General features: G+C 41.7%; 1 protein-coding gene across 2 annotated transcripts; it reads right to left on the reverse strand.

Annotated features, from left to right (window-relative positions):
- Positions 1 to 1,035: 1,035 nt before the first annotated feature.
- On the reverse strand, positions 1,036 to 25,270 carry LOC139537050 (calpain-5-like). Of its 2 annotated transcripts, none has more exons than XM_071337886.1 (12): positions 24,662 to 25,270; positions 17,899 to 18,094; positions 16,591 to 16,722; positions 15,935 to 16,143; positions 15,642 to 15,834; positions 14,431 to 14,621; positions 14,219 to 14,296; positions 10,653 to 10,971; positions 4,170 to 4,372; positions 3,943 to 4,064; positions 2,091 to 2,227; positions 1,036 to 1,940 (listed from the first exon to the last, which is right to left on the reverse strand). In XM_071337886.1, exons 2-12 carry the CDS (start codon positions 18,061 to 18,063, stop codon positions 1,758 to 1,760), a joined length of 1,932 nt encoding a protein of 643 aa, XP_071193987.1. In that variant the 5' UTR covers positions 18,064 to 18,094; positions 24,662 to 25,270; the 3' UTR covers positions 1,036 to 1,757. The 2 variants fall into 2 exon arrangements, with proteins under 2 accessions (XP_071193987.1, XP_071193988.1); XM_071337887.1 differs by lacking the exon at positions 24,662 to 25,270 and adding an exon at positions 19,530 to 20,694.
- Between the last annotated feature and the right edge of the window lie 254 nt (positions 25,271 to 25,524).

Genomic DNA, 25,524 nt, shown 5'->3' on the forward strand with positions numbered 1-25,524 from the left:
AGCTACCTCAGCACTAGATGCCACTCCTGTTGTCCACCTTAACTCAGCCGGTGAGGTGCAGGGTAGCTGCTCACTCGTACCACCCCTGTAGGCTATACGTACTGTAGAAATGCAGGAGAGCCATTGCAAGGAGGACATGGCCGATTTCATGCATGGGAAGCAACACGTGTTAATTCATTTTCCAAGTAGGCTAACATTGTTAGAATATGTGTGTATGTATGTAAATAAGATGGAAAAAATGCAATGACAATATTCAGGTTGCTCTATAGTAGGCCTATGTATTTGTAAATGGTTTGCACCCTGGAAATTGAACAAGAAAATAAACATTGTCTCTACACTCCTGGATGGAACAATCCTGCTTGGGTTGTGTCAGACTGTACTCCACCTGGACACAGAGCCATTGGAAGCAGTCCCGTCTGTCTCCAGCACGCCCATGGAGCCTGTCTGTCTGTCCGGAGCACGACTGCTGAGTGTGCCTGTGGCTGAGAGTATCAGGGACCTCACAGAGACTATCTGCCCTGTGACCTTTGGTCTCACCTATGTACCTGAACTATGAGCACAAAGATGAACTCTGGGACAGCTAGCGGCCCCCCGGCCTGCCCCACCCCGCCCCGCCGGTCCGCTCCTCTTCTGCGGTCGCTTCTGTACATTCCTCTCTTTTGAATGTGTAAACCTGTACACGTGGTGTGAAAATTCCTCTATAAATGTGTATCAAGAGAATGGAACAAAGACAAAAAAGCGTTTCTTTTTAAATTATTCCTATTATTATTCTACTATTATTATTATCTGGGTTTGTAAACTGCTGATCCATCTGGTAAACCTCAGCAGGCCCCATCTTTGGAAACAGACAGATGAGAAAAAGCGACAGGGGGAAACTAAGGTTTCGGATAAGCTATTTTTAATTGTGGTTAAAGCTATAGACTTTTTTAAATTATGAATTGTGCATGGCTGTGTCTTGAGTGTAAAGCAACAAAATACTGCAGTTTGGGAACTGGACTGAAATAAAAAATAAATAAAACATCATTGTAAATTAACTTTTTGGTTTGAATAGATTTACTTTGACCTTTAAGTAGGGATTACCCGGCAAGTCATTTTGAGCAAGGGAGTACTGTAGTTTAGACACATGCAGTATACCCTTTAGACATTTCAAGTTGCTCAGTGGAAGGATACAAATTGATGACCGTAGTCCAAAACTTACACTGTAGATACTGTACATTCAGGTTATTCAAGACTTTACAATATTGTGTAGCAAAAACTTAAACATTTGGTCTGTTTCTCAACAATATCAAAAGAGGCACATACATTTCTATATGATAACAAACATGCTATTAAAATGTATATGCTGCATCATTTTGTAGACAGATACAATATGTGTATCACTTCAGTGAGTTATTGTGTTTCAGAGTGTATAGTTTAGTATAAAATAATTGCATTTTGTCTTGCTTCATGCAGACTTTTTCACATTCATTCACCTTTCAAAAAGGCATAACTTGTCTCTTTACAAAACACAAAGTAATGCAATAACAGTAAGAAAAAATGTACTCCGGAAGGCTTGAAGGTTCTTCTTGGTCAATGACCATGCCAGTCCTTAAAAGATTATGAGCTCACATTCATAGACATTCTGACAACCAAATGATGTCTTGTGGTGATAAGCTCCTGTCCAAAGTCTCCTTCTGGCGTTGTTATTGCAAGCAAGAGGTGACAAGAGTGTTGTATACATTGTCAATGTGACCCAGGTAGTAGTCAGCTGATCCAGGTCACATCTCTGTAAGCTCGGTGCAGGTGACGATGCGGAGGGTGATGGAGCCAGGCATCTCGTCGGCCATGGCTCTGCCTCTTTTCCTTAGCTGGAGCCTCTGGGGTTTGGTCGAGTCTTTTAATGAGCCTGTCAGAACCACCTGGCCCAGGAACTGGTCCTTCACAGCGTTACTATTCCACACCTGGGGAAGAGGACAAGGGAGGGGTAGACCAGGTAAGACCAAAGCATAAAAACTACACTAACACTAAGAACATCAAGTGTACCAATTCATGAATCACTTTATCTTTAGTTCCCATTGGTATTTATGATATTTGACACCTCTATATCTTACCTCCACAGTGATTGGCTTCCTGGGCTTTTTTCTGTAGAAGATGGCTCTGGTCTCAAACACCGGGTCCAGGGTGTCTGCCTTAACTGTTGACCGGACTGAGTGGCCCTCACAGGACACGATCACATATGGATCTGCACCTGCACAATGACACAGTATGAACCAGCCATAAGGTCATGCTGAGTAAACTCTTGTAATGTCTATTTCTGACTTATGTTTCCCTGTAATGTACAGTCATGGCCAAAAGTTTTGAGAATGACACAAATATTATTTTCCACAAAGTTTGCTGCTTCAGTGTCTTTAGATATTTTTGTCAGATGTTGCTATGGAATACTGAAGTATAATTACAAGCATTTCAAAAGTGTCAAAGGCTTTTATTGACAATTACATGAAGTTGATGCAAAGAGTCAATATTTGCAGTGTTGACCCTTCTTTTTCAAGACCTCTGCAATCTGCCCTGGCATGCTGTCAATGAACTTCTGGGCCCCATCCTGACTGATGGCAGTCCATTCTTGCATAATCAATGCTTGGAGTTTGTCAGAATTTGTGGGGTTTTGTTTGTCCACCCACCTCTTGAGGATTGACCACAAGTTCTCAATGGGATTAAGGTCTGGGGAGTTTCCTGGCCATGGACCCAAAATATTGATGTTTTGTTCCCCGAGCCACTTAGTTATCACTTTTGCCTTATGGCAAGGTGCTCTATCATGCTGGAAAAGGCATTGTTCGTCACCAAACTGTTCCTGGATGGTTGGGAGAAGTTGCTCTCGGAGGATGTGTTGGTACCATTCTTTATTCATGGCTGTGTTCTCAGGCAAAATTGTGAGTGAGCCTATTCCCTTGGCTGAGAAGCAACCGCACACATGAATGGTCTCAGGATGCTTTACTGTTGGCATGACACAGGACTGATGGTAGCGCTCACCTTGTCTTCTCCGGACAAGCTTTTTTTCCGGATGCCCGAAACAATCGGAAAGGGGATTCATCAGAGGAAATGACCTTACCCCCGTCCTCAGCAGTCCAATCCCTGTACCTTTTGCAGAATATCAATCTGTTCCTGATGTTTTTCCTGGAGAGAAAAGGCTTCTTTGCTGCCCATCTTGACACCAGGCCATCCCCCAAAAGTATTTGCTCTGTACTGGTGGTGCCCCGATCCCGCAGCTGAATCAACTTTAGGAGACGGTCCTGGCGCTTGCTGGAATTTCTTGGGCGGCCTGAAGCCTTCTTCACAACAATTGAACCGCTCTCTTTGAAGTTCTTGATGATCCGATAAATGGTTGATTTAGGTGCAATCTTACTGGCAGCAATATCCTTGCCTGTGAAGCCCTTTTTGTGCAAAGCAATGATAACGGCATGTGTTTCCTTGCAGGTAACCATGATTGACAGAGGAAGAACAATGATTCCAAGCACCACCCTCCTTTTGAAGCTTCCAGTCTGTTATTCGAACTCAATCAGCATGACAGAGTGATCTCCAGCCTTGTCCTCGTCAACACTCAAACCTGTGTTAACGAGAGAATCACTGACATGATGTCAGCTGGTCCTTTTGTGGCAGGGCTGAAATGCAGTGGAAATGTTTTTGGGGGATTTAGTTCATTTGCATGGCAAAGAGGGACTTTGTAATTAATTGCAATTCATCTGATCACTCTTCATAACATTCTGGAGTATATGCAAATTGCCATCATACAAACTGAGGCAGCAGACTTTGTGAAAATTAATATTTGTGTCATTCTCAAAACGTTTGGCCACGACTGTATAGTATTCATTAGAGGTCATGCCGAGTATACTCTCATAGTGTCTATTTCTGACTTATGTTTCCCTGTAATGTATAGTATTCATTAGAGGTTGTGGAGCGTTCCCTAACCCCCTGTGCTGTCCTGGTTCTCCAGCCCCTCTGCTCCGTGGATGTAGATCTGGGACACAGCATGGGGGTAGCCAGTGAATGCACTCCAACACCTCATCCTGGGTTTGTGTTCTGTTAGCTCTCTGAGAGACAAAAAGTAATGCTAAAAACTGCATCGACATCATACTAAAGTGTGTTATTACTTCTAAATAGGGCTCTTAGCTATGCCACAGGTCTAGTTCCAGTACCTGCATCCTGAGTCTACATCAGTGTAAACACGCAGCATGAACTCTCCCAGAATCTCCGGTTTTAAGGTGGAGGGGATGATGATGTAGCGACCCTTGGGGAGCGTGACCCTCGTGAACACCGTGCGGGCGTTGATGTACTTCGACGTTTGCACGTTCATCTGGGTGATGATGTTATGCATGCGGTACTTTCTGTTCAGTTCCACCTTAAATCAGAAGAAATCATTTCTCACCATGACTGTTCGCCAATGTTTGTTATTTCAGCTTGAACAGATTGAAACTCTAAATCATTGGTAACACTTCATTTTAATTAAGGGGTATTTCACCATATTTCAGCCTGCACAAACCACATGATAAACAATATTGTAAATTGTTAAATCATTTAATTGTGCATTTGACAATGGGTCAAGAACACACTTCTCCAGCTTACCAGTGACCATCAAAGGTGAGTATTTGCCCACTGTATGGCATCATGTCAAAATTGTGAACATAGTGCCAATGGTGACGTTGGGGTTATTGTATGGGCTGGCATAAGCTACGGACAACGAACACAATTGCATTTTATCGATGGCAATTTGAATGCACAAGATCCCGAGGCCCATTCTCATGCAGTTCATCAGCCGCCATCACCTCATGTTTCAGCATGATAATGCACGGCCCCATGTCGCAAGGATCTTTACACAATTCCTGGAAGCTGAAAATGTCCCAGTTCTTCCAAGGCCTGCATACTTACCAGACGTGTCACCCATTGAGCAAGTTTGGGATGCTCTGGATTGACGTGTACGACAGCGTGTTCCAGTTCCGGCCAATATCCAGCAACTTCACACAGGCATTGAAGAGTGGGACAACATTCCACGGGCCACAATCAACAGCCTGATCAACTCTATGCGAATGAGATGTCGCGCTGCATGAAGCAAATGGTGGTCACACCAGATACTGACAGATTTAATGATCCACCCTCCTACTTTTTTTAATGGTACTGTATCAGTGACCAACAGATGCATTTCTGTATTCCCAGTCATGTGAAATCCATAGAGCAGGGCCTAATGAATTTATTTCAATTGACTGATTTCCTTATATGAACTGTAACTCAGTAAAAAAAAATGTTTTATTGCATGTTGCATTTATATTGTTGTTCAGTATAGTTACCATGTACAGAATATACTTTCCATGCAATCTGTCAATTTTGGGGGGATTAGCTAGCACACCACCTAATTGACTATTCTTGACTAACTAGCTAGCTAACTACCTAAAGCTGGCAAATATGCTATGATCACTACTCGCTAGCTAACTAGATAGCTAACATTAGCTGGGCTCGATGGTCTTATCTTCCCTGAACCTTGTCCTCAGGGTAGCCGTACCCTAAGGGTATTATGTGAGACACACCCAGCATGTTAACGTTAGCTTGCTGGCGAACTACTTGTGTCGACACAAGCACTATTATTGCTAGCTGGATAACACAACAACTAGCTAGGTAGCTAACTAGGCCTAACTAGCTACAGTGCCTTCAGAAGGTATTCATACCCTTTGACTTATTCCACATTTCGTTGTGTTACAGCCTGATTTCAAAATGTATTAATCATCACACAATACCCCGTAATGACAAAGTAAAAACATGTTTTTAGATTTTTTTGCAAATGTATTGAAAATGAAATACAGAATATCTCATTTACATAAGTATTCACAGCCGAGTCAATACTTGTAGACACAGCTGTGGGTCTTTCTGGGTGAATCTCTAAGAGCTTTCCACACCTGAATTAATAATTGTTGATCATTGCTAGACAACCATTTTCAGGTCTTGCCATAGATTTTCAAGTAGATTTAAGTCAAATCTGTAACTCCGCCACTCAGGAATATTCACTGTCTTCTTGGTAAGCAACTCGTGTAGATTTGGCCTTGTGTTTTAGGTTATTTTCCTGCTGAAAGGTGAATTCATCTTCTAGAGTCTGGTGGAAAGCCGACTGAACCAGGTTTTCTTCTAGGATTTTGCCTGTGCTTAGCTCCATTTTGTTTCTTTTTTATCCTGAAAAACTTTCCAGTCCTTAACCAATACAAGCATACTCATAACATGATGCAGCCACCACTATGCTTGAAAATGTGTTTTATTGGATTTGTCCCAAACATAACACTTTGTATTCAGGACAAAACGTGGTTTGCTTTGCCACATTTTCTGCAGTATTACTTTAGTTCCTTGTTGCTAACAGAATGCATGTTTTTTTAAATTTTATTCTGTACAAGCTTCCTTCTTTTCCCTCTGTCAATTAGGTTAGTATTGTGGAGTAACTACAATGTTATTGATCCATCCTCAGTTTTCTCCTATCACAGCCATTAAACTCTGTAACTGTTTTAAAGTCACCGTTGGCCTGCTAGTGAAATCCCTGAGGGGTTTCCTTCCTCTCCGGCAACTGAGTTAGGAAGGACACCTGTATCTTTGTAGTGACTGGGTGTATTGAAGACTATCCAAAGTGTAATTTATAACCTCGCCATGCTCAAAGGGACATTCAATGTCTGCTTAAATGTTTTTACCCATCTACCAATAGGTGCCCTTTGTAAAGCATTGGAAAACCTCCCTGTGGTTGAATCTGTGTTTGAAATTCACTGCTCGACTGAGGGACCTTACAGATAATTGTATGTGTGGGGTACAGAGACGAGTTAATCATTAAAAAATCATATTAACCACTATTATTTCACACAGAGTGAGTCTATACAACTTATTATGTGACTTGTAAGCAACATGTTACTCCTGAACTCATTTAGGCTTGCCATAACAAAGGGGTTGAATACTTATTGACTCAAGACATTTAAGCTTTTCACTTTGTAATTCATTTGTAAAAGTCAAGGGGTGTGAATACTTTCTGAAGGCACTGAATACTATATATGCCTAAACTATAGAAATTATGATGATAATTAGGGATAATGTAGAGCGTCTATGCTAAGTCATACATTCTTCTTCTCTACCACAGATTCCCACAAGGTATCAGACTACAGGATGGGAAAGGCTTACAAGAAAGAAACAGATAAAGACAGTCAGACGGAGTTGTCGATTTCTATTGTTACTTGTAATGTTAAAAATAGCTAGCTATCTAGGCTACTCACCATATTATATAAGCTTCAGATTTTAAATCACCACTAGAATAGTTATTTTTATGTTATTGAGTAGGCCTATAGCTTTGTTTAATCTAATTAATAAAAGAATTAATCTAACAATAAAAATCCTTATTATTCTGTTGCAGTAAAGTTGATGAAAGTAAAATCTCATCTTTTGTTTGTAAGTATTTTACTTGATAATGAGTAATGAGTCATTATAGTTACCTATGAGCAATTTCTATATAAAGTTACACTTCACTTTAAATAGCAAAATCCTGTGTAACAACTAGGCCAACCTTGTACTTATGAACAGGGGCGCAACTTTCACTAGGGACGGGGGACACGTCCCCCCCACATTCTGAAATTGTATTTTTGCCCCCCCCCCCCCAGTTGTATCATTGGTATGTGACTCAAAACGAGGCAACAGTGTGCTTTAGGACCGTGCGGACGCCTCCGAGTGGTCGGGTAGGCTGTTTGGAGTGTTTATCCAACTGGATAATAAAAAAAATACATATATTATGTCCCCCCCTACTTCTAAAACCGAAGTTGCGCCCCTGCTTATGCAGATATTACAGATATGTACTCTGTAGTGTATTACTGTGTTAATTTTCTCATTTGGATGGTGCTTTCAGAAGCTGACGATTAGATTGTCAGGATGGGTAACATACTTTGTAGGTACACAATGATTACAAGTACCCCTCAAGTTACACAGGATTTAGCTAGTTAAAATTAAGTGTAACACCTAATAATCACATTGTATTTATGCAGATATTACAAGTCCTCTGTGGTGTACATTAATTACAAGTAAGTACCCTTCAACATCCACACGATTTAGCGAGTTAAAAAAAAGTGTATCTTGAAGGGTACTTACTTGTAATTCATGTGTACTTATATAGTACGTTAGCCATCCTGACAATCTGGCCCTCATTTTAAGGCTTCTGGAAGAACCATCCAAGTGGGATGTACACCACAGAGTACATGTAATATCTGCATAAGTACAATGTAATTACTAGGTGTTACACAGGATTTAATTAGTTTAAAAAGTGTAACACCTAGTAATTACATTATACTTATGCAGATATTACATGTACTCTGTGGTGTACATCCCACTTGGATGGTTCTTCCAGAAGCCTTAAAATGAGTGCCAGATTGTCAGGATTGAGCATGTACTGTATACAGTGCATTCGGAAAGTATTCAGACCCCTTGACTTTTTCAACATTTTGTTACGTTAAAGCCTTTTTCTAAAATGGATTCAATTATATTTTCCCGTTATCAATGTACACACAATACCCTATAATGACAAAGCAAAAACAGGTTTTTATACATTTTTGCAAATTTATAAAAATGAAAAAACTTAATATCACATTTACATAAGTATTCAGACCCATTACTCAGTACTTTGTTGAAGCATCTTTGTCAGTGATTACATCCTTGAGTCTTCTTGGGTATGACGCTACAAGCTTAGCACACCTGTATTTGGGGAGTTTCTCCCATTCTTCTCTGCAGATCCTCTCAAGCTCTGTCAGGTTGGATGGGGAGCGTCGCAGCACAGCTCTTTTCATGTCTCCCCAGATTGGATTCAGGTCCGGTATCTGGCTGGGCCACTCAAGGACATTCAGAGAACTTGTCCCAAAGCCACTCCTGCGTTGTCTTGTCTGTGTGCTTAGGGTCGTTGTCCTGTTGGAAGGTGAACATTCGCCCCAGTCTGAGGCCTCTCTGTACTTTGCTCCATTCATCTTTCCCTCGATCCTGACTAGTCTCCCAGTCCCTGACGCTGAAAAACATCCCCCACCAGTGTGATGCTGCCACCAACATACCTCAGCGTAGGGATGGTGCCAGGTTTCTTCCAGACATTCAGACCAAATAGTTCAATCTTGGTTTCATCAGACCAGAGAACCTTGTTGCTCATGGTTTGAAAGTCCTTTAGGTGCCTTTTGGCAAACTTCAAGTGGGCTGTCATGTGCATTTTACTTAGGAGTGGCTTCCGTCTAGCCACTCTACCATAAAGGCCTGCTTGGTGGAGTGCTGCAGAGACGGTTGTCCTCCTGGAAGGCTCTCCCATCTCCACAAAGGAACTCTGGAACTCTGTCAGAGCGACCATCGGGTTCTTGGTCACCTCCCAAGATTGCTCAGTTTGGCCGGGCGGCCAGGTCTAGGAAGAGTCTTGGTGGTTCCAAACTTCTTCCATTTAAGAATGATGGAGGCCACTGTGTTCTTGGGGACCTTCAATGCTGCAGAAATGTTTTGGTACCCTTCCCCACTTCTGTGCCTCGACATAATCCTGTCTCGGAGCTCTACGGACAATTCCTTCCACCTCATGGCTTGATTTTTGCTCTGACATGCACTGTCAACTGTGGGACCTTATATAGACAGGTGTGCCTTTCCAAATCATGTCCAATCACTTGAATTTACCACAGGTGGACTCCAATCAAGTTGTAGAAACATCTCAAGGATGATCAATGGAAACAGGATGCACCTGAGCTCAATACTGAGTCTCAGAGCAAAGGGTATGAATACTTATGTAAATAGGGTATTCCTGTTTGTTTTTGTATAAATTTGCAAAAGTTTAAAAAAACCTGTTTTCGCTTTGTCATTATGGGGTATTTTGTGTAGCTTGATGAGGGAAAACATTTATTTCATCAATTTTAGAATAAAGTTATAATGTAACAAAATGTGGAAAAAGGTCTGAATACTTTCCGAATGCTCTCACACATTAATTATAAGATACGCTTCATTTGAAGTAGCTAAATCCTGTGTAACACCGAGTAATTACGTTGTACTTATGCATGTATTACATGTACTCTGTGGTGTACTTGTGGGTTTAGCCTCTCACTTGGATGGCAAAGAGTATCAGGTTGTCATAATGGGTACTGCACACAGTAATTATAAGTACTTTGTTTATTATAATCTGGGAGGACACCCATATGGTAGACCCCAGTCAGTGAGGTTGACCTATATCTTATCTGTTTTAGTAAACTCAATCAAGTTACAATTAACTGCATGTATTTACACTGTAATAAGAACCCCTTAAAATGAAGTGTTACCGATTCGTTTCGTGATTACAGGTCTCATTGGAAGTTCTTGTCCCAGACATGAACTGGCCAATGTGGCCATTATAGGTAATGTCTAGCCATTATTGTAAACACCCACTGGCTGATTTGCTGTTTGTTCAACGGATGAAGAGAGAAAAGGGAAATTCCATTGATTTAGCCAAATTCTTGTACGGATGGGGAAGCCAAACATGTAGCACAGAGAACTTCTCCCCTAAAATAAACTGCAGTTGGACCAACGCCCCACGCTCCAGACATGCACCCTGTCCTTTGGACAAACCCTCACTGACCCAGTCTCTCACCCCAGTCCCACTGCAGTCAATCTAAGAGGGTGTTAATATGAACTACCTTGAAGACGGTGAAGCCAAGGGTGAGGTTCTCTCCTTGGCCGATACGTCTGTGGATCTTCATGTCTCTCTGCTGTAGGGAGATCAGAACCTCGTCCACCTCCTTGGTCATGTCAAACAGGTACTGGGGGTTCTGTAGGAAGGTCTGTTTGTAGTTCATGCAGCCGCCACAGCGGTTGTGCAGAGGCTCTGAATGCTTGGTCCAACTCCCGAAATGCACCACTTCGTGCCATGTCTTGTGGATGGTGAGCAGAGAAGTGTTGATGAGATGACACACGTCTGCATCCGTGAAGTACTTACACCAGTCTGGAAACGCCATCCTATGGAGATAACACACAGAGAGAGACACAAATTAAGACTGGTAGATACTATAAAACTTCAATCAAACGCAGTCTCTTTTGATAGCTGGGCATCAGCACACATTTCAGCAAATTTACACCGGTTTCAAATAAATGCTGGGTCTAAATTAATTGTTTACTCGGTTTCCATGAAATATCATGATTTTTTTTAGGTTTAATGTTTTATTTGTTACAATAAATAATTCAGGAATGAATTGAAATAATTATGGAAATCTGTTTTTACACAGATGATCAATTATATTGACCAGATACTCAAGTGGCTGCTCTAACAATGAAAATAAGTGTCTTCAAAAATGGTAGGCAGTCAGGAAGAGTCGAGATCAGGTGGGACCATTCTGGCCAATGAGAGGGCAGATATGTATGTGAACAACTAATCTAACGTAGAAAGCATAAAAGTAACACCTGAAACCAGATCTCCTACATACTGGTCTTGACAAGTAGAAGACATTTTTTTGAGGGAAGTTCTGTTCTGCACTGTTCAACCAATCCAGTAACTGTGGAGGAGTTAAGATGGAGTGTCGCCTTGTTAACGTTCCAAAGTGGAAATCGTGTCACAGGCACTTTTTCCATTTCTCCTGAAAACTGTAACATCCGGTTATTGGGGACTCGACAGTGGCTCGTGAACATCAGGCACAACTCCAATATAAAGTGTTTTTTCTCAAAGTTGTCTGGATGTCACGTGTCCTACTTATATTAGCACACTCGTAACAACCTAAGCATTACAAACAGTGTAGCTATTCCTCCGCAAGGCAATCAAACAAGCTAAGTGTCAGTATAGAGACAAAGTAGAGTCGCAATTCAATGGCTCAGACACGAGAGGTATGTGGCAGGGTCTACAGTCAATAAAAAAAAACAGCCCCATCGCGGACCCCGATGTCTTGCTCCCAGACAAACTAAACAACTTCTTTGCTCGCTTTGAGGACAATACAGCGCCACCGACACGGCCCGCTACCAAAACCTGCGCGCTCTCCTTCACCGCAGCCAACGTGAGTAAAACATTTAAATGTGTTAACCCTCGCAAGGCTGCCGGCCCAGACGACATCCCTAGCCGCGTCCTCAGAGCATGCGCAGACCAGCTGGCTGGTGTGTTTACGGACATATTCAATCAATCCCTATCCCAGTCTGCTGTTCCCACATGCTTCAAGAGGGCCACCATTGTTCGTGTTCCCAAGAAAGCTAAGGTAACTGAGCTAAACGACTATCGCCCCGTAGCACTCACTTCCGTCATCATGAAGTACTTTGAGAGACTAGTCAAGGATCATATCACCTCCACCCTACCTGACACCCTAGACCCACTCCAATTTGCTTACCGCCCCAATAGGTACACAGACGACGCAATCGCAATCACACTGCCCTAACCCATCTGGACAAGAGGAATACCTATGTAAGAATGCTGTTCATCGACTACAGCTCAGCATTTAACACCATAGTACCCTCCAAACCCTGTGCAACTGGGTCCTGGACTTTCTGACGGGACACCCCCAGGTGGTGAGGGTAGGAAACAACATCTCCACCCCGCTGATCCTCAACACTGGGGCCCCACAAGGGTGCGTTCTCGGCCCTCTCCCGTACTCCCTGTTCACCCATGACTGCGTGGCCATGCAAGCCTCCAACTCAATCATCAAGTTTGCAGACGACACTACAGTGGTAGGCTTGATTACCAACAACGACGAGACGGCCTACAGGGAGGAGGTGAGGGCCCTCGGACTGTGGTGTCAGGAAAATAACCTCACACTCAACGTCAACAAAACAAAGGAGATGATCGTGGACTTCAGGAAACAGTAGAGGGAGTACCCCCCTATCCACATCAACGGGACAATAGTGAAGGTGGAAAGTTTTAAGTTCCTCGGCGTACACATCACAGACAAACTGAAATGGTCCACCCATACAGACAGCGTGGTGAAGAAGGCGCAACAGCGCCTCTTCAACCTCAGGAGGCTGAAGAAATTTGGCTTGTCACCAAAAACACTCACAAACTTTTACAGATGCACAATCGAGAGCATCCTGTCGGGCTGTATTACCACCTGGTATGGCAACTGCTCTGTCCACAACCGTAAGGCTCTCCAGAGGGTAGTGAGGTCTGCACAACGCATCACCGGAGGTAAACTACCTGCCCTCCAGGACACCTACAACACCCGATGTCTCAGGAAGGCCAAAAAGATCATCAAGGACAACAACCACCCGAGCCACTGCCTGTTCACCCCGCTATCATCCAGAAGGCGAGGTCAGTACAGGTGCATCAAAGCTGGGACCGAGAGACTGAAAAACAGCTTCTATCTCAAGGCCATCAGACTGTTAAACAGCCATCACTAACATTGAGTGGCTGCTGCCAACATACTGACTCAAATCTCTAGCCACTTTAATAATTAAAAATTGCATGTCATAAATGTATCACTAGTCACTTTAAACAATGCCACTTTATATAATGTTTACATACCCTACATTACCCTACAATCTCATATGTATATACTGTACTCTATACCATCTACTGCATCTTGCCTATGCCGTTCGGCCATTGCTCATCCATATATTTATATGTACATATTCTTATTCATTCCTTTACACTTGCGTGTAAAAGGTAGTTGTTGTGAAATTGTTAGATTACTTGTTAGATATTACTGCATGGTCGGAACTAGACGCACAAGCATTTCGCTACGCTCGCATTAACATCTGCTAACCATGTGTATGTGACCAATAAACTTTGATTTGATTACTTCTGTTTGATCAAATAAGCCATACAAAAACATGCACAAAAACAGTCAACAACTTTGGGAGTACAGACCCCTTGAAATCGGCCAATCGCCCTCTAGTGACAAAAGTAAAAACTGACGAAAAATCACAGTCAGAGGAGAATTATTATTAAGGAAAATATATATATTTTTAAAGAAATAGAGGCATACTGAGACAAAAAAACGTGATACAGTGTATAAATGATAACACATTAGTGCAGGAAATTAAGAATTTTTATAAAATGCTGGAAGTGAATGCTGGTATTACACAATTAACTATGGCAAATGAGAAAAAGCTGTGTGATTTAAGGAAATAGACGCATGGCTCAAATAGAAGCCTGCCTCTAAAAAGTGCCTGTTGTGTTGATTTAAGCAAATAAACTCCCGGGTTATTAATTGAAATTTTACGGTAGATAAACCACTATCTCATGCGCTGAACAGAAGAGATAATAGTCTTTAATTGTTTTGTTTACACTCACCAGAACTCCCCATCGTTTTCTACTGTGATGCCAAGCTTATCCCTCTCCATGCTGCCAACCCTTTCCCATTCTGCTGAGCTGAAGTGAGGAGGGGGAGAGACAACAGGAAAGGAGAATGAAATAATGAGTTGATGTGTTCACATGGGCACTGAAGTGTGGAGAGGTTGAACTGCACGTGAGCGGGGAGGATAAAGGCTCCATGTCCTCCACACCTGTCACTCCAGGCTCCGTTCCACTCAGTCTTTCCCCAGGGGTTTCTCATGCGGATCAGGGGGATGGTCTTGTTCTGGAAGTAGGCCATCAGACCGTGGCCCAACCGTACCTTCTTCACTGCAGTCACTGAGTAGGCATGGCCCTTCACTAGCCCACACGCCATCCAAGCCTCGATTTCAGAAGGAGACGCCTAAGAGAGTGACAAACACATTAGTCAGTCACTTCCCACTGGGCACACACTGGTTGAATAAATGTTGTTTCAGCATAATTTGTCAACATATTGTGACATGGAATCAATGTGGAAAATACATTGGATTTTAAAAAAAGTAATCAACCAGTACGTTTTTTTATCTAATTTCAACCAGGCTTGTAAACATTAAAATTACGACTTAAAGTGGTCCTATGGACAGATACTCAAATCTCCGCAGTGGAGCTTTGCAGCTCCTTCAGGGATATCTTTGGTCTCTTTGTTGCCTCTCTGATTAATGTCCTCCTTGCCTGGTCCGTGAGTTTTGGTGGGTGGCCCTCTCTTGGCAGGTTTGTTGTGGTGCCATATTCTTTCAATTTTTTTATAATGGATTTAATGGTGCTCCGTGATCTGTAGTTCTCCACAACTTTGTCCATTACCTGTTTGAGAGCTCCTTGGTATTCATAATGCCGCTTGCTTGGTGGTGCCCCTTGCTTAGTGGTGTTGCAGATTCTGGGGCCTTTCAGAACAGGTGTATATACAGTATACTGAGATCGTGTGACAGATCATGTGACACTTAGATTGCACACAGGTGTTTTTTTTTTTAACAAAATAGGAAAAACACCAAGCGGGATGAATAATTTTGCAAGGCACTGTATACACTCATTCATCCATGGTTGATTGGAGCTTTGGAAGTTTAGAAGTAGTTACCATTAGCCCTATAAATAAAATGCCAAATTCACAATATTAATAATACACTTTTTCAGTTTAAAGTCAATGTATTTAAGTTGAAGATTTACCATAATTTCAATGTTTACAACTTCTGGTTGAAATGAGAAACTGTACTGGTTGATGACTTTTTTCAAATCCAATGTATTTTCCACGTTGATTCCCACATCACAATACGTTGAAACAACATTGATTTAATCAGTGTTTGCCCAGTGTGTTCTACCCCTGTGACAGTTACCTGTGACTATATACAGTGTGCTGACCAATTGAACGCGATCAATTGAGAAGACAGACCTTGATGGAGCAGCTGATGATTCCACCCCTGTCGTAGACTTTGAGCAAGTCCTCAAACAGGTTGTCTATTTTCTCCTGGTCTTTGTGGAAAACGTCAGCCTCCAGGTTAATGGCCTCTGTCACGGCTCCACTGAAATCAACAACCGCATCACCAGTGTTGCCCCTGTCCAGCGACTCATAGCAGCCAGAGAGCCTGGAGACAAGAGGAGGAGACAGAAGAGGATACAGAGAGGTCAGAGGGCAAAAAATGGGGGGTTGAAAGGAGGGTTGAGTAATGTTTAGAGTATACTGACTTGGCATAGGCTTTTTCAAGCAGGGCACTCCAGAACTCGTTGTTGAGTTTGGAGTGGCAGTAGATGAGCTCTCTGTTGATGGTGGGCAGGCGGTCATCCACCACCACATCCACCCACTCCCCAAACACCCAGAACTGGAAGTGGAAGATGCCAGCGTAGTTCACCGGGTGCTTAGAGTCCCACTCCTGCTCCTTCCAGTCAGGGATGACCTGTCAACACACAGGGCTTCACAGTGAACCACATGTCTAGTAAAATGTTCATAGTTTTCAACTTGGGTGGGAATATTGGCGAGTGCTTATTTTCCTAGCCAGGTTCATTTGAATATAAGGAAAATATTAATGTTGCTGAGGGATAGTAGGGTAATTTAAGAAGGAAAGATGACACTGTTTTCCATTCAATGACAGTAAAAAGCCCCTCAGGTGAATTCCTCACATCAACTATGTTAATTAAACTGAGTCGGGTATCAGGAGTTTGGAATGACATAGACACCCATCCACATACGTCACATACATAATGTATATGTTCCTTCCCAAACAGCACCATGTATATCTCCATACGGGGACTAAAGGAAACTAATACACACGGAAATACACATACAGTCTTCTCTTGCAACGCTCATCTCAGACTGTGACCAGACAGGAGAGAATCAAACTCACCTTCTGCCAGAGGTCTGGTTTCAGTGCCAAGCAGGAGCACGCCGCCACAAACCAGCAGTTACCCAGACGGCCCTGGTTCAGGTCATGGGAGCTGATGCCCTCCACAAACAGATGAGGCTCGTCGCTGATTTCCTGTACCAACGAGAGGATTTGGAAAATGCAAATACATCTTAGAATGTGCTCAGTGATTATGCTTGTAACAATATTTTTACCAAATAGTTCTGGCTTTGAACATGTTTTGTTTTAAAATGAGTTGGAACTCTCTTGAGGTGTTGTACTTTTGTGAGAAATAAGAAATTGTAATTTCTCTTCTTGTCACTTGACCACTGTGCCATATAAAGCACAGATAAGGGAATACATTAATTAAACAGGAATACTATAACTCTGTCTCCCACCACTGAACAGAATGGCAGTGATACAACCATAGATTATTTTTTTCTCTGACAGTATTGAAACATGTTCTGTCATATACTATATATCTCACACTCTACGTAAAGTACACACTTCGAGACCATTCCCAGTAACACCCTCACCCCAATTTCACACCACAGTTTGTTGTCTGTCACCACCATGACCATTGTGGATGACATTCACCATGACATACATTGCCAAGGCCAGCGTTGTTGTTCCTTATGGACAACCTTTAACACAATCCTCCAGAGACAACCACTCAAAAGGAATTGACCTTTGAAGTACTCCATCACAAAATGTTGTATGAGCAAACAACACCTTCCACAATACCTTTATATGGCTAAATATAACACAGTCATACTGTTTGTACATCAATGCCAGAGGTCTTGTAAAAGTCTTGTCAAAGCCAGAACGTATGAAAGTTCAATCATAAACATGACATTGGTTTCAATATTGCACCAGAGGAAGGTCATGATCTGGTCCCAGACAGCAGTCTATAGCACTCTGATAAGCTTCCATTTGACTAACATCAAACATCAACCTATAAATTGGTGTTTTAAGCAATAACATTTCCCCCAAAACTATGAGGAAAAACATGAGCAATACAAATTGTGACATTCTATTTCCTGTTTGGTGTTTTTGCATGCAGACAGTGCACGCAGACTCTGCTTTTGGTATTATATATATAAAATAATAAAGCACAGGTTTATTTTTCTCTTGGTCAAATCTGCTCACAGGTGACTGCTCAGGTGACTGCTCAGGTGACTGCTCAGGTGACTGCTCAGGTGACTGCTCAGGTGACTGCTCAGGTGACTGCTTAGGTGACTGCTCAGGTGACTGCTCAGGTGAATCAAAAATCAAATTGAAGTGCTCTGTTTAGTCGTCTCAGTCACTCACCCTTGGTCTCTTCCACTCCACGATACCAGGAGGTGGTTTCCTGTAAAACAGGGATGCGTTGGTAACTGGAAACTCTGGATCCTCAAACAGTTTCTTGTCCTCCAGACATTCCTTCTTCAGCTCCGAGTAATGCTGGTTCTTGTATGAAGTGGCCGTGGAGAACATGGTTCAGACGCTGCAATCTCCAAACTGCAAACTGACCACAGAAGAACACGTCATGTTACTTTATAGGCAGACTATCTGGAGAGTCCTTGTCAGCTGAGGGTCTGTCATTGTTCACCTTTGACTCTGGGTGTCTGGACAAGAGCTCAGCATACCGTACACTAATACATCCCATAAATCCCAGAGTAGCTCTTTCTTGGAAAATGTTGTAATGGCATTTTTCCTTTGAATCATCGAAGTTTGGACATAGTCTCCAAGGCAAACTCCCACAGGGCAAACAATTGGTCTCAGGATAAGTACATCCAATACCCAATATGCTAACTATTGTGCATATTTTAATAAATGGAAGTAAAAACAGTCTTCAGCAAACAAAATCTACGAACAAATACTCTACATCACTTTCAAAGTTAGGGTCAACCATGGATTTTACTGTACTCTGACCTTTGACTCAAAAACAGCGGTAACCCTTTATTTTAAGGGTCCATAAAAAACATTTATAAGGCGTTTATAAACCATTTATAAGGCATTTACAGTTTGTTCACCCTTTATTACTCATTACTCCCACATGTTTAACAGTTAGTAAGCTAGTTTTTCACAAATGTATACATATTTCCTTAAATATCCTGTGTTGTGTGCTTATTCTTTTACCAGGTACTGCTGGAATGTCGAGCAATTTCATACACATCTTTGTGAGAGAAATTACAGTGGTAACTCAAAACATTTATAAATTATTGAAAAAGCATAAATAGCGCTCACTTTAGATTAAGGGCTGAAAAGATGCTTTAGTAATGATTAGTAAATGGTTTATACATGTGGGAGTAATGATTAATAAATGGTAAATACTTTCTAAATGTCTTGTAAATTATTTATTACGGACCCTTAAAAATAAAGTGTTACCAAAACAGCAAAAGGCTAAACTTTTACTGGTTTTGCGATGGAAACATCCCATGTGTGCCAAGTTTTCAGACGAAAAACATCTGTTCAAAACATCTTCTGTCCTCTGGGAATATTATGATTTTCTAACTCTTTGACTGGTACAGGGCACTTTACCCCATCCCCCTGACCCCTGACCACAGAGGTCAAACTCTTTATAAACAAGATCTGATATTGTGACTGTCTGCCACTGCAGTCACGTCCTTTTGCTGTCTGCCATGAATAACACAGACACAAATAATTCCATTTTGTTGTCACCGGAGCGCAATCAAGCTCTAAACTCCCAGTGAGTTGTCGGTAATTACATTTCCCAAAAACATTACACACTTTAGAAAATGCCTCTCAGAGCGAAGCCCATTAGTATCACAGTGAGATTCAGTTCATGATAAGGCTGTCGTGAGGATGATGACAGTTCATTATCATCATGTCCAACATTCTGCTACCTTCAGTTTTCAGACAGAACATTAAGCAGAAAAGCCCCCACATTCAATACACTAGAATAATTAGTGGAATAAATTTGAATATTTGTATCTTACTCTGTCCTTCTCTCTCTCCTGTACACTGTCTCTCTCCTTCCTTCACACTCAGAACAGCCACATTGTACATTGATTGCATGTATCTTCCTCAAACTAAGACAAAGAAAGCAAAGAGATACTTAATTAAATATATGCTGGTTGCTTATTGTATTATTTATATTGTAGACATTTGTCATCATGAATCTTGCCCTGGAGGCAGAACTGAGCAATTTCCTCTAGATGGGCCAGCTGCAAAGTCTAGATTGTCTATATAGTAAAACTGTATGAAAACAAACATTTTCTTTTTGATCTTAATTTAAGGTTAGGCATTAGGGTTAGCAGTGTAGTTAAGGTTAGGGTTAGGTTTAAAGTCAGATTTGATGACTTTGTGGCTGTGCCAGCTAGCGACCATGAACTCTGCAGAGATGCCTCCAGCGTAAGACGCATGACAATAAATGACAACCTGCTAATTAAGTAATAATATATGCTTTTATCCAAAGCGACTTACAGTCATTGTGCACACATTTTACATATGTGTAGTCCTATACCAATCATTCCCAATTTAAGTATCTTTAAAAGAAAGCTCAGCAAAACGACTGTCTACTGTACCTCACTCATAGAAATTGGTGGAATCCCTGTGGAACGTGTCCGATACCGTGTAGAATGCCGCAAAGAATTCAGGCCCGGTACAATATGGGTCTACTAAATAAACTGGCCGGTGAGTGTATGTCTGGCTGGCTAGTGGCTTGTGTGGATATTGAATATGGTGGTTAGCTAGAGTCTATACTACCTGTATTAACTGATACATTTTGTAAATCGGGAGTTGCTGTAACAAAAACTGAGAGCGCGAAGGGGGAGAACTGGGGAGCTCTGAGGTACAGGAACGCATGATATCTTTTTTTTACCTTGATAATAAAGCACTGCATGCATAGCAGCAAAGAGCAGTAGAGCAGAGGCACTTACCAGGGCTGTGCACAGACATTTTGATGGGCATGTGGTCAACAACAACAAAAAGTGCACCCCAAAAAAGATTTCCCTGCACCAGGGGACACAGATTCTTTAAGCAATTATTACAAAACGAGGGGAAAGCAGCACACTGATGAGTAAAGTATTTTGCTAAACTATTTTGAACTTTAATACATTTTACACTTATTAACAACGACCAACACAATTCCAGTCAAAATAGAAGATATTTAAGAAATAATGTAGTCTACCATGACTATATCCAACCCAACTCCATTTGTTGCCAGTGTCATGTATTCCAGTGGTTTTCAAACATTTTGACCTGCAACCCTCAAAAAGGAGTCGTACAAAACTTGCGACCCTCACGCACATGAAAAACAAAAGAATCTGCGTTTTACATCTGCATTTGGAGCTGAAAGTCGTTCATTTTAGCAGCCAATATCAACTGGGGATATATCATGTCACTTCTCTGGAGTACAGGGGCCTCATTTATCAATATTGTGTATAAACTATTCTAAAATACTGCTTACAAATGGAATTTAGAATGTTCTTATGCATAGAAAAAGTGTGATTTATCAAACAATCCTACGACCGTAATATGTACACCAGGAGGAGATAACCATTGACCATCTCAGCCTCAGATAACCATCTCAGCCTCAGATAACCATCTCAGCCTCAGATAACCATCTCAGCCTCAGATAACCATCTCAGCCTCAGATAACCATCTCAGCCTCAGATAACCAACTCAGGCTCCGTGCTCGTGCATGATCTTTCGAAACGCCCCTAATTAACCATATTTGGTTAAAATCCTCCCTTTCAAGCCGGTGGGGACTATACAACACCGTACTGTGAAATACAAACGTGCAACCAAAAAAAGCTTAGACATTTTTTTCTTCCCTAGACTTAAATAGAGGTGCTAGTGTCAGAGATTGAGAACAACCAAAGGGTTATATTTGTCCTTTCGAACAATTTCTAAGTCAATGCTACAGCCTGTGACCTCCCAAGTGGTGCAGCGGTCTAAGGCACTGCATCACAGTGTTGATCCCCGGCTATGTCACAACCCGCCGTGACCGGGAGTCCCATAGGGCAGTGCACAATTGGTACAGTGTTGTCTGGGTTAGCGGATGGCTTGGCCGGGGGGGCTTTACTTGGCTCATGGCGCTCTAGCAACTCCTTGTGGCGGGCTGGGCACCTGCAAGCTGACAACAGTCATCAGTTGACCGGTGTTTCCTCTGACACATTGGTGCAGCTGGCTTCCAGGTTAAGCGAGTGGGTGTTCAGAAGCAGTGCGGATTGGCGGGTCATGTTTTGGAAGACGCATGACTTGACCTTTGCCTCTCCCGAGCCCGTTGGGGAGTTGCAGCTATGAGACAAGATCGCAATTGGATATCACAAAAAGGGTGAGAAAAAATGTATAGTGTTACAGCCCACGCTTCTATGCAAAATACGAATTGTTGTTCAATATTTTGTTTATTATTACATTATTTTGTTTATATCTCCTGCCTAAGTATAGGCTCTGAAATTAAATAGGCTAAAATATGATGTCACGCTCCTAATCCTATTGCACAGCAGTACTATAGCCTACCCACACTACTCACATAGGCTACTGTCAAGGCTACCGGTCTATTTACTTTAGAGCATGCTTGGCTATTAAATTAGTGATTGATAAATGGTAGCCTCCTACTTGTTGTGAAGCGGGAAATCATTTAAATCAGTCATGTCAGAAAAGGAGAGACGGACTGCACTATGATTATGATTTAGGCCTATATAATAAAAGTAAAATAAAATATTATACGACATGCTGTTATGCGGGTATCTTCTTACCAACAGCAAATGCATTTGCTCTATCAGGCCTACGTTTAAATGTTTTTATTAGCCTGGCATTATTATAATTCCGGTGCATCAAACACCTCACATTTTCCCCAAACGAACAATAAGCCTATTTGCTTGCAGTAGTTGATCAACCTTCTAGAAGTTGTGCACATGGATGGTTTGAGATTTGCGTGGAGGCACTTTCCGGTCAAGTTCAAAATAAATACCAACCTTTGCAGGAAAAATGGCACAAGAGTGTATTTTTTTGTGTGCACACACGTTTGATAAATGCGGCCCCAGAGCAAGCAAATTCATATGGCCTACTTGTAGATGAGACTGCAGAATTGGATAGAAAGCATGTTCTGTCTGCACCACACCATCACTTTGGAGGGAAGCCTTTCTGCACCACCTGGTCTCAGAGCATTTCGTATCATTCTGTAGGTAGATCCGAGACACTCCGTTTAGTATGATATGTTAGGTTCGTATGGTATGTATTCATTTTGGGATGTCCATCACCCATTTTGTATGATATGCTATGAAATACAATTCCTATTATATGTTATAATTTGCAAAACGTACAATATGTTACGTATCTGCTAAATGTATGATATGTTTCGAATTCTAGCTAGGTGGCTAGGTGGCTAATGTTAGCTAGGCTAGGGGTTAGGGTTAGTGGTTAGGGTTAAGGTTAGGGTTAAGTTTAGAAATTAGGTTAAAGGGTTAAGGTTAGGGTTAGGGTTAAGGGAAGGGTTAGCTAAAATGGTTAGGCGAAGGGTTAGCTAAGTAGTTGCAAAGTAGCTAATTAACTCAAGTTGTCCACAATGAGATTCAAACTCAGAACCTTTGGGTTGCTAGACATGAGTGTTATATGCCCACCCACCCACACCAAACCTAACATATCATACTAATCTGAGTGTCTCGGATTTAGGTTTACTGTATTAAGGTCTATTCTATGAGACCAGGCTGGTCTGCAGGCTGCAGAATGCTCATTGCCAGCCGGGTAGTGAGGGCTATGCACAGACATTTGTTCTCAAAATGAAAAAAGGCCATTACATTGTTTTTTAAATAAACATTACTTTCATAATTCATTTATAACACACCAAATTCCTCAGCAGGAGGCAGGCAGGTAGAGGTGTAAATTGGGGTTCAATGTATTTACACAGCGCTGGTGATGATGGTGACAAATGTACAATTCAATTATATTTACAAAGTTCTAGACTTCAAAGTTTCTATTCAAAATAAAAAATCTCTCAGGCAAAACCTGTACTAACCATACAAGGCACGGGTGGGGTCTACCGGGCTCAGCTCAGATACTGCCACCCCTTGAGCTACCCAAAAGTGATCTGCCGAAACATTCCCAAACGGACACTTTATATGCAAGAAGCCACACTTATTCTGGCACACATGCCAGGTACATGGGGTGGCAGGTAGCCTAGTGGTTAGAGTGTTGGACTAGTAACTGAAAGGTTGCAAGATCGAATCCCCGAGCTGACAAGGTAAAAATCTGCCGTTCTGCCCCTGAACAAAGCAGTTAACCCACTGTTCCTAGGCCGTCATTGAAAACAAGAATTTGTTCTTAACTGACTTGCCTCGTTAAATAAAGGTAAAATAAAACATATATGGGTGTTAAACAACATTGGACAAGATGGAGAAACTGGACACATGTTCTCCTAAGAAAATGACAAAACTGGTAAATCTAGTTACATCTTTTTCCCATAATATTGAAGGCAGTGTGATGATACAGCTGCTTATCTTAAGACATATATCAAGTAGCCACCCAAACTAAGCCTATCTGAAATCGGAAGATTATCAATCAAATCGCACTGTCACTGTTCTACTTATCACTGTTGTTGTGTTTACTATGATAATGGTCTATTTTAGTGCATACTGATACAATAGTCTTAGACTCGGTGTCACCAACAATCTACTAAAAAGCTGTGGCTGTTTAAATGATTTTGGTAAGTTCATAAGAATGCATTATTAAAGGTTTTGTTACTAATACAGTTAGAAAAAGAATGGTGGCAAAACTAAAAACTTAATTCACTGTCATAATGTCTGTATGATACATGTTGTATTTGGAATACTATAATCACTATCTCATTGGGAGTATGTAGGCCAACACATCCAATTGGGTTTCAGTTTAACATAGCAGAGCTGCCCTAGATGCAAGTTGTTTCGTGGAGGCTGTGATAGACAGCGTTCCGTTCCCTCTACAACTGCTACTGAAGAAATTGAGTGATACTGCTTCTAAAAGGGGAGTACATGTTATGTAGCCCTCTTAAACAAGACAATTTGACAACTTCATACACAAGAAAAATGGCTCAAGTTAATGTCAAATCAAATGTAGGCCTAGTTCTCCACAGTGTTGTGGCTCTTACCTGTTCTTGTCCTCCTAGAATCGCAATGGGAGTCCTGGAGTTCCTTACAGGGTTGTTAAGATGCCACCTCTGATACGCCTTGTCAAGTTCTACTGGGATGTTCCAGCTACAGCCAAAGGGTTGTGTCCTCCCGTCTGTCCCCTCCCTAGGACAACAGTCTGCATCATTTGACTCCGAGTCCCACGGTAACGTCGGCACGTTTTAGTGACCCTTTTAAACACTGTGTTTGAGCTACAGACTTCTGCATCTGCTGATACCAACCATTAGCCTTGTGCAATTACCGGGGGCTGAGCTAGAACAGTGTTTGTGAGACAGTGGCAGATCCCCAAAACTGTTCTTCTCACAAAAATGTCTGTAAAGTCTGAACAGTTAAAACTACAAAAACTATTATGATTCCACTATGAAAAGCTGAGACTCACACAAACGCGCATGTAATCTGTTTTGCTCTGTGACACTCACGAGCCACACAAGAGTTGCTAGAAGGTAAGGGTTCTTCTACATAGAAGATCATTGGACATCCCAGGAAATAGATAGTGTCTGTAATACTAAAATAAGCTCACATAGTTGTTGTCACAAACTGACTAGTTTCATTTCCAACTGAGCAAACAATTTCTGTACTTAAAGCAATCTTATGAATTGATTTTCTGTCAAGTTTTTGCTTGGCGGACAGGCCAGGCTCCAGGATGACATGCCTGAGACGGTATTTTAAATCCATGGGGGGGTCACAACTAGTATTGTTTTAGAGCCCTAATAACACAAGTTAGATTGGTCCTATATTGTTAAAATGTTTTATCTGAAATATAGCCATACACAAACGTTGTTTTATATAATAACAACACAAGAAAGATAAAGTATATATAACT

The sequence above is a fragment of the Salvelinus alpinus genome, chromosome 13 (assembly GCF_045679555.1).
Source record: "Salvelinus alpinus chromosome 13, SLU_Salpinus.1, whole genome shotgun sequence".
NCBI classification, from domain to species: Eukaryota; Metazoa; Chordata; class Actinopteri; order Salmoniformes; family Salmonidae; genus Salvelinus; species Salvelinus alpinus.